Source organism: Seriola aureovittata, chromosome 16, assembly GCF_021018895.1.
Source record: "Seriola aureovittata isolate HTS-2021-v1 ecotype China chromosome 16, ASM2101889v1, whole genome shotgun sequence".
Lineage (NCBI taxonomy): Eukaryota > Metazoa > Chordata > Actinopteri > Carangiformes > Carangidae > Seriola > Seriola aureovittata.
Genome location: NC_079379.1, coordinates 17,407,890 through 17,421,775, shown reverse-complemented (window position 1 = coordinate 17,421,775; position 13,886 = coordinate 17,407,890). Strand labels below are relative to the sequence as shown.

Sequence of the window (13,886 nt, the reverse complement as noted above, 5' to 3'; positions counted from 1 at the left end):
CACACACACACACACACACACACACACACACACACACACACACACTGCAATAATGCTGAAATATGAGTGTCAGCCATTACCTGCTTGGTGGGTTGTGATACGCACATCTCCTAATCAAATAGGGCTGATTGGGAGCGACATGTTTGATCAGAACGAATTAAAGCAGAAATGAGAATGATTTCCTGCCCTGTCAAGCAAAGCGACATGAGACTCGATGAGATAGAGGAGAGGAGAGGAGCATGCTGTAACCAATATACATGTTGATCTAAGGGAAGTCTTGGAGCACAAAGAAATCTGTGTTATTTTAAGTCTCTCTCAGATTGTGTGAGTAACTAACCAGCAGATATACTCAAGTATTGGCGATCGCAAACACAGCTTGAAGGGGGCTTGAAATTTCTTTTTCAATTCCTCCTCCCCTTGAATTTCAACAGGCAATTTGGATGTAACGATCTAAGTTGCATGAAAAGAAAAACAATTAAAGTGAGGTGGCTTTTGTGACAAATTACTGGGGATGGAAAGCACGGGAATGACAAATGAGTAGAGGGTGCAAAAAGAGACGACAAGACATGAGTAAGGGACAAGGGAAGAAGGGTGTGGCCAAATATCGTCAAGCTAATCTAATGTGACAGCACTGGTACCCTCAAACCATCAGCACAGTTACGATTAATATCCCTGTCTGCCACGGCTTGTAAGAGCCACACGACGAGGTGAGCGTCTGCATGTGAGTGTGTGAGTGAGTGTGTACGAGTGTGTGTGAGCATATGTCTTCCCCAAAGGCAGGTCTATATCTGTATCTCTGCATCTGTTTTGGGGAGCATGGAAAATGACACAGTAACTCCCATTGGGCCAAGTGCATGGACGTTAACTCGGCTAACGATCCTAACAGACTACATTAAGCCTAGTGTGTGGCGGATGTGTGTGTGTGTGTGTGTGTGTGTGTGGTGACTTACAGCTTTTGAATGAATGGTACGTGCATTACCGAGGGTCAGAAAGTTGCATAAGGCAGCATCTTCGATACATTTTCATAGCTCATCTGTCTTGAGACTGTACACTCCGTCATTTTAAATTTTACAAAGACCAAGCATTAAGAGTAACCTGCTCTTTCATAACGAGGACAAACGAGGAGAGATGGAGTGATGACGCTGTGGGAGGAGAGAGAAGAGCGAGGCAACATATATCTTATCTGATTGTCTCCCCTCTCTTCTTCCTCCCACCGTACTTTCCTCTCCTCTTGACCCGTCTGTTCCCCTCTACCATTAGCTCTTCATCTTGTCTTCCTCGTGATTTGCAAAACACTCTCTCCTTCTCTGACCCATGCCTTAATCACTCTTTTGCCTCTCCTCTGCTTCTGTCCACCATCCTTGATTAGGAAAACTCCCTTCTTTCTGTTGGTACAATGGCCTTGATTAGTATTCCTTTTTGTCAATCTTTCTTTTTGTGTCCATCTGATTACGAGAATTCCCAACCTTCCCTGTCTCATTATGATTTAATCCTGACTTTTACTTTCACTCCATCCTTCCACTTTCACTTTGTCAACTTCCCTCCGGTCTAGCTCCTTCAACCCCTTCCCTAAAACTCTGTCTCTCCTGATCATTGTCTCCCTCTCTCTGTCCCTTGATCCTTCCTGTCATTATATTATGTTACATTATGCCCTTCTACACTTTCTTTCTATCACCCCCTGCCTACAGTACATTTCCTTTTGGCAAGAACTCCACCCTCCATCCTTCCCTCCGTCCATTCAGTCCTTCTGTCTGGTGACTCAACGAGTGTTCGCAGCAGAGGTGGCCCCCTGCTGAGCCTGTTAAGTCCCATAAAACTATTACAATGTCTCCAGACAGCCAGCCAACCAGCCAGCCAGCCAGCCAGCCAGCCAGCCATGTGGGCTCTGGGTTAGGTCTAAGTTAGAGCACATACATCCACTCCCAAACATTTCCCCTCCAGGTCTGTGCTTTCATATTCTCTGTCTGCTGCAGGGACAAAGGCAGGTTAATGTGAGGACGTTTAGCAGGCTTCATCTGTGGCTGGTTGGGGAAAAAGGGCGTCGAAAGGTGAAGCGTAAGATTGAGGAGAAAGATGTGGTCAAAGTATGACAATGGTGATGACTTTGTATCAATGGCAATATGAAGAGACGCCCATAGGGAAGGAGGATGATTTGCATCCTATCACTTTCCACAGATTTACTTCTCAGCTTTCTCGCCCTTCGCCTTCACTCTAGTGTTTTAATACAATTACTAACCAATCCCTATGCAAATTATCGCAATTTTCACAAAGAAATAAAAAAAAAATTCACATTCATTCATTGTCCTCATTCTTCCTTCTGCATAATGCATAATGCAGTGGTAAAAAGTCATGACAATTTGGAATGATTTGCTTATTATTTTGCTCGTGGCAATTGGATTTATTGCTCTCAAAAAATAAAAAAGTGATTGGTTCTAGCCTTGGTCTTGACTAGCCTACAGCTCTACCATTTGATCCAACATCTCATCTTCCTTTTCACTGTACGCTGACAGTTTTGTTTCAAAACAAAGGCCTCGCTTTAACAGATGAACTCTTGTCTGTGAGGATTAGAAACAGATCTCTATAATTGGACACAACATCAAATTCAATAAAAAAAGGTAGAAACTCCATCGAGTTCAAGACTCAAGGCCTTTTTACTCCATGAGGCCTTTTTCTCTACATGTTGACATCAAACAGAATCTCTCACTTGCTCTCACACAAACACACAGACAGAGAAGGGCCTTGACAGAAAAAAAACCCTTCCATTACACAGGGAGAGACAGGAGAGAGAGACAGATAAAAGAAGTGAAAAAGAGAGAATGGAGTGAAGAGCGAGATAGACAGGGTGTAGCAGAGGGCTTCTCATTAGAGAATCTCTTGTAACAGAGAGTTTTGAAATGACAGCGGATTTACGCGAGAGCATAATCCGTCGGCGCTATGCCACTGCTCCACTACCTCCCGCACCACTAAGGGAGGGGGGTAGGGGTAGGGGTGGGGGTGGTGGTGGTGGTAGGGGGCTGCCTGCTTTCCAAGAAGCAGTATTCATCCACAGCAGAGAGAGCGCTACAGACAAGCACCTGCTTGGGAGCATTCACAGTAAATACAGACAGAACCACCGAGGAGGCTCTTCAGCAGCACCAAAGTTAAAATTCACATTCTTAATGTCTTCCCACTGAACACTTTATATTGCCCTAACCACTGTTTATTTTAATAACTGCACAGTATAAATCCACCATAACCCACAACTGGGCTGACTAGCTACAGGTAGCAAGAGTTGCTATGATGAGAAATAGGTAATCTATGCCACCAGAAGCAGCATTGAAGCTGGTAGCTTTAATGCTGCTTCTTGTAGCATAGATTGAAGTTCTGCAAGTACTGCTGCTTTACATTCACTACTTTTACCATGCCTTGAGCGCTGATTAACAATGATTAGATAAACCCTAGACCTGCAATGAATAATCGATCAATCAATTATTAAATTTCATAATCAATTAATCTTAAGCGAAAATACCAACCATTCTCTGGTGTCAGTTTCTCCGATGTCTCTTTGGGTTTTTTGGGGTTTTGGATTGGTGGTCAGACAAAATGACATTTATGTAGGACTTAGGTAAAATGTAATGAACATTTCTCAATATTTTCTGACAATTTATAAATGAGACTATGAAATACAAAAATTATTGGAAGTAATATATATAGTAGTATAATAGTTAAATGTGACCATACTAAACTTTGACTAAACTGTAACTATGAGGTGTGATATATCATGTACACCAGAACGGGACAGATGTGAGGTTACAGTGACATTGACCTTTGACTGATCAGTTCATCTTTAAGTCCATGTGAATGTTTGTACCAAATTTGAAGAAGACGTTCCTGAGATATCACGTTCACCCGAACAGGACAGTCATGAGGTCACAATGACCTTGAACTTTGACCTATGACCACCAAAATGTAATCAGTTCATCTGAGTTCATGACAATGTTTGAACCAAATTTGAAGTTCCTGAGCCATCACATTCAGGAGAATGGGATGGATGGACAGACAGACAACCCAAAAACATAATGCCTCCAGCATAGAAAAGTCACTCTTTATGCATTTTCGCTAATTTATGCAGCATGTTCAGTGTTAACATAAAGAGCTAACACAAGAAGTTGCATTTAGCAAAACGTTAGGTGGAGGTCAAAGTGAATCGGTAGATAAGAACTTGCTTGTCTGAAGTTCTCGAATTAAAAACACTGACTTTTTAATTATTTAACTATTACCATATCAATTTACTTACCAAAACCAAGCGGTTGCAGTAACCTGTTGTTCGCCACACCTCAACTAGTTTAGTTCCCAGACAAAGATTGAATTTTTCTAATGCAAACATTTTGTCTTCAACATCGATGAGGGGCCAGGAATTACAGATATTTATTTATATTTCTTGGTCTTGAGTGAGCCGTGGTCACAGCGCCCAGAATTTCTGCCATCACCCCTGACGACAAATACTGCACACCACCTGAGAAAAAGTATTTGTTGTTGCTGCATGTAATATAGTTTCTTGTTGTGTTCATTTTTGCACCTGATGCACTAAACTGACTTACAGCAAGTATCGGCAAATAAAACTGTCACTGCTGGCCTCCAGTCTCCTTTATTATCCGACTTTATAGGCCTGCTTGGAAGCCGTAATTCCCACTGCTTGTGAGTGGATGGTATTACAACTACTGTATATGCATAAGAAATGTTTGGCCTGTTAAAAGCCTGTCACAGAAAGCAGCTGCATTATTATTAAGATCTTGTATTGCATTGTCTTTCACTGAATTTCAAAATTAGAGGTGACAGACTGAGTCCTGGGGAGTGGACTTCCCTCCCACTGGGTTGGCACTCTGCTCAGTCTATCCAGGGATGATGGAGAAAGAGAAGGGGTGCAAGAACAGAGAGGAGGAGGAGGAGGAAGAAGAGGAGGAGGAGGAGGAGGAGGAGGAGGAGGAGGGGGCAACAGAGACAGACAGAGAAGGCAAGAAAGACAGACATAGAGCAGACTGGGAGCATGTCAAGTTGCCCTGAGGGAGGTGTGATTCCCCCAAGCAACACAATAGTCACCTCAAACGGTGTTTTAATGAGGCTGCATGTGGAGGATAAAAACAAATTGTGACATTGATGTATTGGTGTGTTGCACAGCTCCTTGCACAGCCTATTTTGCTCTAAAAGGAAGAGTTTATGAACAAGAGAGGACTGTTTGGACTGGGGCATCATCATACTAAACCCTGAGTCTGGCCCTTTAGGTACTTGAATCCATCATTTAACATTGTAAACTCAAATTCTGAGGAGTAAGAATAAGATATGAATACTAGACTACTGTTGCATGGGCAGTATGACAAACTGTATGTCACTCGCTACTAATGATTGAACGTTTTCAAACGCTTCCAAATAGATTTCCAAGCTACATGGAGAGCGCCCACACATAGTCATGTAACTAATTGATGCCCCATGCATTTTGTGGGTGCAGCCTAGCTTGAAATTACATGTTTCTGGTTTTCCTTTTTCCTCTTTAGTGCGTTCAACCTCAACCTTTCTCTCTACACACACACACAAACACACTCACTCACAGACAGACAGACAGACACACTCTCTCAACACGTGGCTAGCTGTTGCTGCCCGTTAACGGCGGTAGTTTAGTGAACGGGAAATGATGCATGAAGGGTCGCTTACGCACCACATCTTTCTCGTCCTGAAACACACACACACACGCGTGCGTGCATACACTCACTCCATCCCCCTCTTCCATCTGCGCTCGGCACATTTACTCCGTCACGCATATCTTGAGTTCACTTCAACCTGTGACAGCGAGCAGAGGGCTTATTCATTTCGTTCCGCCACGAATAAAAATGGTACACAACATCCCACAAATCAAATGACGGGGCTGACTGTTTAAACCGAGAAGATTTCTCTCTGTCACAGGTGTTTTATTGTGAAAGGGCTCCAAAGACTTCTCAATGAGCTTTGCTGTTTTTTTTTCTTTTAAAAAAAAAAAAAAAAAAAAAAGGAAAGTTTTTATTCAAAATCTCATGAGCAAATTCTCGTGCCGAAATAAAAGAGACAAATGTTATTTGAAAATATTAAAAATGAGTTCACTCTTATTACAAATAACCATCTATCTCTAATCGTGTTCTGCAAAATATTCAAAAGTAGACCTACATTTTTTTTTTACCTAAATAAACGAACAGCCAAAAGCGTCAAACTCACCAGTCAGATGGTTCCCAGTCCGTACGATGTGTTTGCTGGACCGACAGCCTTCTCACACTTGAGTCAGTCGGTGTGTGTCCCTCCTCTCTCTCCCTCTGTCTGTCTCAGTGTCTTGAGCGTCTGTCCCCGTCACGGCTGTAGGGATGAGACACACAGCGGTCGCTCTGATACCGCGAGCCAATGGGAAGAAAACATGAATCCTCCATTTATAAACTACAACTGACTGCAGCTCAATCTCACAGGCAGCTCACTCCGTCTACCTCCGTTCTGTGTGTCTGTCAGCAGCGTGTGCGGAGAGGAGTGGGAAAGAGAGGGAGGTTTACTCTTATCCGCTCTCCTCCCTGTTGTTTCAACACTCGCTGCTCGTCAGGCTTGATCCTGTCTGAAACACTGCGGGCAAACAATATGAATCGCATTAGAGACTTTGCATTGATAAAACCAAGTCACAGAAAAAAAATCATCTTAGAAAAGTGACAGAAAACACCCATGGAGGAAGATTCAAGTACTATGGAGATATGCTACTTGCTGCTCCCAATGTCTTTGCCTTGGTAGTAAAGTTTTTTGTTTTAGTCACACGTGAATCTGTGTCTTCTATCAAGCTTGTCGGGGGTTAGAGGTATTTGTGTTTTTCAATAGTCTCCTTCGGAAAATTCATATTTCATAACAAGCTATGCAGACTTATCCATTATTCAGAAACCTCTGACAGGGGAGTAGGTAGGTGGGGCTGGTGGGTGGTCACGGGCTGGACAGGGCACCCTGGGGAGCCCAGTCGCACCATCAGACTGTGACAAAAACAAAATGCTCTGTGACCAAGAGATGATGGGCTTGTTGCCAGGGAAGACAGGCAATTCAACCCTGACTGAAAACCAGCAGCCGACTGACAGGCTGATGGGGGGGGGGGGCAACGGTGGGCACACTGCAGTGTGAACACTCCCTACTCCAACATCATCACCTATCTCAAAAGTATGAAATAAAGAGTAAGTTTTAAAGCAAACATTCCTAAAAATAAACAACGTGTGTTCAAAATGATGCGATGAAAACTTAAATGATAACAGTTTTAACTTTTATTTTTCAAACAGAAATATCCAAACCCTGCAAAACATGAACACTAACAATAACCAAAACCTAACAAGTGTCGTGTCTAGGTTCTCTGAACAAAACAATCCCATCAATACAATCAGATGTCTACATACAGGAGACTGTGAGATCAAAGGATGACAAAATCTGTGATGTGTACCATACACCAAATGTGCATCTCCAATCATACAAAGCTGCTCCTAAAATTAAACTTGTAACATACCAAGTGCACTTATTGAAAAAAAAAAAAAAAAAAAAAAAGTATTGGTCACACATGCAATGTCAGTAAAATGCTTCCTGCAACTCGACTAAATTAAAACCCACAATGTTGCAATGAACCAGTATAAAGTGAACCATGTACAGTGAACATTTTCCCCAAACAGATGTAATAGAGCGCCTTACTTTAAATCATGTCCTTCATTTTCAAAGTGGATTAAAACTGCTTTCCACTTTTTTTCTCCCAAATTTAAGTTGATTTATGAGTAATGGGAAACAAAATTGATGCCGTGATTGTCCTTGAGGGTGAACCCCTGGAACCATTTGAGAAAGAGTGGTCACAGGATGGGACAGCGTAGAGGTGTAACACACACAGATGATCAATGTGCCACAACTAACCTTGAAAAGTCTGGTGTTTGACCAAGACAAGAAATCAGTAATACCAATGAGGCGCTATAATGTGACAAAACTGCCTTTCATTTACCACCTCGACCAACACCCAATGAAATAAAATATAGCGCAAAATAAATGTTTGAAATTAATATAATGACCAAGTACCCTTATGCTGTAGTAAATTAATGAAAATTCAAATCATGTACCAAGTATTAGATCTGAAGTGGAGTTTAAGAAGCATACTCCAATGCTGAAACAACCAGACCGCTGTCAAAACATTGTTACAATGTATATAAACATAGCTTTTATGTACAGAGAGCCCTTACAGAGGCTAAAAAGCCCAAACCAAACAAACATTTAAAATAATACCAAAATTAAATAATAAAACATAAAATATAAATAGGCAAAAGGGGTGAGCTTAAAAGTCTTTTCCATCTTTTGTTTGGGATAATTAACAAAGAAAAACAAAAAAGACTGAAGGATGTGAGCCCATTTATCAGCTGGTACCATGAGGGTGCTTTGCTCTTCCTGTGTGATTGTTACAGTGATCCATGTGGGTTAAAAACAGCTGACGCGTCACACAAGTTGTGGTCAAAGTGACTGTGATCAAACTAGTACAGTTAAAGTCAAGAGCTCCTGTAGTCTGGTTTTAAAATGGGTCTCAGAAATTGAGGGAAGAAAGGACAGAAGAGGGAATACTGAAAACAGTCTGAGGAGGTGGGTCGCTTCCAGCCGTCCGGAACATCAAGGTGTCATCCTGTCTGCATTTTGACTCACTGTAGCCCATATCTGAGGGAACAGAAGACAGGATATCTCATGGCAAGCAAATTATGTCCCCCTCCTTCAATTATACACCCAATCAGGATTACAGTCCTTTCTTTAAGTGTTGGTCATACAAAAACTCAATCAATATGTTTATACAACTGTAGAAATGAATGAGAAGAAGGGAAGCTGAGGACAGAAAATTAATGGAGTAATGTTGGGTATGTCTGCAAAACATAATAGATGAAGGAGCAGCAAAGTGGCTGTGAAACAGCTAAACAGGGAAAGACAACCATGTGAAATGGTGAACTAACAGTATGCTGTTTTTTCCCCAACCAAATATTACACAAGTGCTTGCACAGAATAACCCCCTCCTTCTAGAGAAAAGGAGTGCTAGGCTGCAGACTTGGTATCCCTTGACACACCATTACCCATAATATCCCTAGCATTGTGTTTGTTTGAGTAGTGTTTTACCTGGCAGGAGGCTCAGTAGCAGTGGACTACAGCACAGTCAACATAGTCTGGACTCCACAGTCCACAAAGCTCTGGAAAGGAAATGTAACGTTACAAAATGAATTGACTAAGAGCAATCTTAGAGAAGCTTCAAAGACATCAACAGCTGCCATAAAACAAGAACTCCAAAACAAATTGTCAGGTACACGATCAGATGAAACAGACGAATTCACTGTTGATTCCTTCAGTTCATTCTTAAAGATGTCAACATTGGTCAGATAACACCATCTAGTGGCAAAAACTGACACTGCAATCTGTGAACAATTTGTTGCAACAAATACTAGTGGGAAAAAAATCCCTACTATCAGATGAAAACACTGACTGTCCAAAAAGTCAACAATTTAATAAGATACTCCCAAATCAATAAATAACAAATAAAACGATATTCATCTAACAAACATTTACCATAATTAGGTGGATTTTGAAATTCTCCAAGGTGCATGCAATGTTTTCAGCCCACTGGCCTGAAAAAAGGTCATGAGATTCTCACATGACAAGTGATTTGAGTTGCTCTGAAACTTAATTACACTGACATCTACTCTTATTCCCAGTAAATGCAGAGTCACCTGATTGACAGGCCGTGTCCTCTGGTCCGCCGTCCAGTGAGGTGGAGTGTACTGCGCGTGGGGGGAGAGGGGTCAGCGGTCAAACAGAGGGCAACAGGCAAACCCAGACTCACCTCTAACGGAGGGATGGGGGGGTGTAGAGTATGGAGTAGGCAGGCACAGGCAGACCTGAACCAGGCTGAACCCTTCATTTCATATGCAGGAGCATATGTGCTGAGCCTGGGAGACTCTGCACAGGATGCTGTTGACTAATTGGTGTGTGGGTGTGTGTGCATGTACCTGGTAGGCATAGACGTTCTGTGCGTAGTTCATTGGCATCTGTGGGATCATCACCCCTCCAAAGTTGGAATAGGAGTATGGCTGCAAAGAGAGCCAATGAGAACACAATAAATCATAGTACACAGAGGTGTATTTAGCAGACAGTGCTGAGATCTTAAAATATATACTGAAAGACTTCAGCAATTCTCTTTTTATCATTTTAGTGTCCTTGCAAGGATTGTTATTAGCTGCTGATGTTTTTGACGGTTGGTATTGTCTGAATAATTCAACATCTTGGATATTATTAGCAATAACATTAATCATCCAGAGGCAATTTTATTTTTTTATCCTTTCTAGTAAATTGAAAAGTAAAACGATGGATTGTTCTCCAAATTGCACCTCTATTCTTGGCTGTGACAATGAGCCAACTTCCCCTTAGAGAAAATAACATTCATTTTATTTAACATAATGTAACAGAGAATAGGAAGGTGTGTGCCAGCATTACTAATTTCACACAACCCACGTTGTGTTTACTTGGTTGACATATTAGTTTATTTAATTTAGTCTGCCTGGCTACTGAAATGAGAATCCTTATAGCTTGTCTATGTGTATGTGTGTTACCTGATTGTAGGGGCTGCTATTGCTGAGTACGGGCGAAGGTTGTGCCATACTCCCTCCCACGGGTGAGCAGCAAGCACAGTAGAAGTACTGGGTGGGGCTCATCCAAGGAGCTGGGCCAACCAGACGGGATGGCATAGACCCTGGATGAAGAAGAAAATTAAATTGACAGTATGAAGTTGATATTTAGTAGCAGAATCTTTTAATTTCACTGGGAATCAAACATTCAAATTAAGTTCTTCCGAAGAGCATCAAAATACATACGGGAGCTCCTTTCTTTCATGATGGCAGGGCCCAGCTTCAGTTTTCGGCCCTTAAAACTGATCTGTTGCTAGAGCAAAAAAATATGAACAGAGGAAATATTACTCCAAGTTGGAAATTAAAAATAATAGAACAAGAGCTGCACAGAGATCCACTCACATCAATGATTGACTGAATGTTGACATCTTCATTGAAGTACACAAAGCCATACCTAGGGACACACAAAATAACTTAGAATACAAAAATACACTGACTCAATACCAATATTCAATGTAAAATATGGAAGAAGAAATGACAGCTCAGAAGAAATTATGAATTAAGCTATGAATATTCTTAAAACTGAATATGTAGATAACCAATCTCCCAGCTTACACACACAGTTAAAGATAAGTTAAGGCCCTGTTCACCTGAGCAAACAGCAAAACTCACCCTTTGCAGATACCTCCACGGTATGTGATAATTTTTACTTCCTTAACAGCACCATATCTCGCAAAGAAGTCCCGCATTTCATTTTCATCCACCTGAATGTTAAAATGAATTTAAGTTAAAAAAAACTGGATCTTAGTAGCTGACTTGACCTTCTTCACTCTATTATGTACTGTAGAAGAAAAGCAAAGCGGTGTACTGTGCTGGTGAAGTTGTCAAAGGGGCTATGACATTGAAAATGTAATTTACAGTAGTATAATACTTTCAAATGAATACATTTTGTACATATAAACGTGTGGGCAGCAAGCTTGAAGAAACCTACAGTATTCTATTAGAGATACAGTATAAAGGACAGCAGTCAGTTAAACACTGGTGCGTTTAAGAAAAAAAGAAAGAAAAAGAATCTCAGTTACAGTATGTATTCCTTGCTGGTCAGTTTGCACTACTAGTGTAACCCCACCCACCCAAGCCACCATCACCCTGTAATACTTTTGAGATACCAGAGCAAAAAAGTGCAATTGCCCAAGTTTACTGGTGCCTTAGATAGCTACTAAAAATGTATGTAAAACAGCAATTCCACCAATAAATCATAAAATTAGCTGACTGATTTTTATTTTGCAGTTTACATTTCTAAACAGGCAGGCAGAGCTCAGACATGGCCTGGATATTAGGACATGTGTACTTAGATGAACACCTGCAGATATTTAATGCCTATCAAATTTAATTTCACACAGCTGTGCCCACATTTGTGCGAAATAATAATTTCTTCCCTTTTACTCCATCATATTTTTCATCTTTGCCACACTTAAGGGGGGGGGGGGGGATCTCATTTTAAACAGGTAGTTTAAATGTAAACTAAATTGGTCTGATTTTACCTTCATGTCTATCCCACCAACAAACAGGGCGTTGGGAGTCAGTTTTCCCTCTGGCAGAATGTAACCATTGGACAACTTCAGGGAAGGTGACGTCTGGTTGCTGCTCCTCGGCTTGTGGATATCCTTAGAATTTTTCAGAGAAAGAATTAGAGAATGACAGGAAAATACCAGAGTCTATGAGCCAGCACTTCGTTGAATATATATGGTGAAGTATAATTCTCTACAAGCTCATGAGACTGAGATGACTTGTTGTGCATGTTACGGACTTGGCGCTGCTTCCATTTCCATGTGATAAATGCTGATCAAGCTAACCGCATAATTCGGATTAGATAAAGTTAACCATGGCTTTAAGTGTTTTCGTTTTATTTGGTTTGGTTTTTCTGTGACAGACGATAACTTCGACACATCCTTTCGGCAAAAAAAAAAAAAAAAAAAAATCTGTTTACATTCTTAGCTAAATTATAACTCGGTATAACACGTAACTTAAAGTAACAAGAACGCTTGAATCTGTCCAACAGTTGTGCTGCTGGAAACATACGAAAATAGCATCGACAGAAAGTCAGCGGTGGACTGTAACTTATCGCCAGCGTTAGCTAGTTGTTACAAATGTTAAAATGCAATTTAACTGATAGCCCAAGCTAATGTTAGCTAGCAGCGGCTAGTGCGCCTTTTTCAGTTCTTCAGGCGAAGGTGGCTAAATATAAAGTTAGCTAACACTGCTGTTAATTAGCACAGCAATTAACTAGCATATTGATTGACAAGTCAACGAATCGCTTCAACCTAGCAAATCGACTGCTAGAAATGTAACAGTACATTGTTGTACGCATAAATATATCACTAAAAACTTACCATATCTAAAATAGTTAAAACTAATAAATTAGTCAGACACTCAAATGAAGCCTCGACCCCTTGTTCTGCCCGACAACAGCCACCTCACATCAGCCAAAACCACGCCCAATTCACATGACTAATGTAACGTCCTATCAAATGTTAGATTTCAACCAGATTTCAATGAAGGTTGGCTGTGAACTTCGATCTTGTCATCTTTACATAAGAAATTTGCCACAATTTCTGTAACAAAAAGGTGCAAAACCAATTGTCCTGCACATACCTGCATAGTTCCTACGGGACTCCTTCACAACTGAACATTTTCTGAGGGGCATTTTAATCAGACTAGTCTTGCTTCTTGTAACTAGTAACTTGTAATTTACTATTGTTGAGTGATAATCATCAAATAAATGCCCATATGTAGATTTGATTCAAATTTGAAATTGATATGTTTGCCATACGTGTAAGAGCACAATGTCCCTTAATGAACAAATTACATTAGAAGAATCATCTCATTTGTTGAAATTCTGCAGATATTCTTTGGACATAAACTTAACTTGACTTAACCATGGCTATGATAGCCCTAGTCTTGACCATTACCCTTAACCTAACCTGAGTGAACAGATTTTTCATGCTAGAAAACTGAACCTGTCTTTGTTAGAATATAACTTTGGTATGGTATATTTGAAATTTAGAATTTTGTAATTTCATATTGCATTCAGTTACTGTGTATCTGTATTTTTTTCAGTACATAATGATTTGATAGGTTGGTCAATAATGTAATTATGCTAAAGCTGCATTTTTTCCTTATATTTGGGGCTGGATAGTTGACCTGCATGCACCTAACCTGAAGGCACATCCGGGGAGGGGG

General features: G+C 40.8%; 2 protein-coding genes across 3 annotated transcripts in view; both read right to left on the bottom strand.

The window, feature by feature from the left end:
- rftn1a (raftlin, lipid raft linker 1a) overlaps positions 1–6,519 on the bottom strand; it is a 23,243-nt gene extending 16,724 nt beyond the window's left edge. Inside the window, exon 1 of the mRNA XM_056399859.1 lies at positions 6,223–6,519. The gene's annotated coding sequence lies outside the window, so the exon portion shown is untranslated. The remainder of the gene's footprint in view (positions 1–6,222) is intronic.
- Positions 6,520–7,268: 749 nt separating this feature from the next.
- dazl (deleted in azoospermia-like) lies at positions 7,269–13,145 on the bottom strand. Of its 2 annotated transcripts, XM_056399491.1 has the most exons (10): positions 13,037–13,145; positions 12,188–12,310; positions 11,316–11,407; positions 11,046–11,097; positions 10,890–10,956; positions 10,629–10,768; positions 10,029–10,109; positions 9,750–9,800; positions 9,145–9,215; positions 7,269–8,697 (listed from the first exon to the last, which is right to left on the bottom strand). In XM_056399491.1, exons 1-9 carry the CDS (start codon positions 13,037–13,039, stop codon positions 9,171–9,173), a joined length of 654 nt encoding a protein of 217 aa, XP_056255466.1. In that variant the 5' UTR covers positions 13,040–13,145; the 3' UTR covers positions 7,269–8,697; positions 9,145–9,170. The 2 variants fall into 2 exon arrangements, with proteins under 2 accessions (XP_056255466.1, XP_056255467.1); XM_056399492.1 differs by lacking the exon at positions 9,750–9,800.
- Positions 13,146–13,886: the final 741 nt, after the last annotated feature.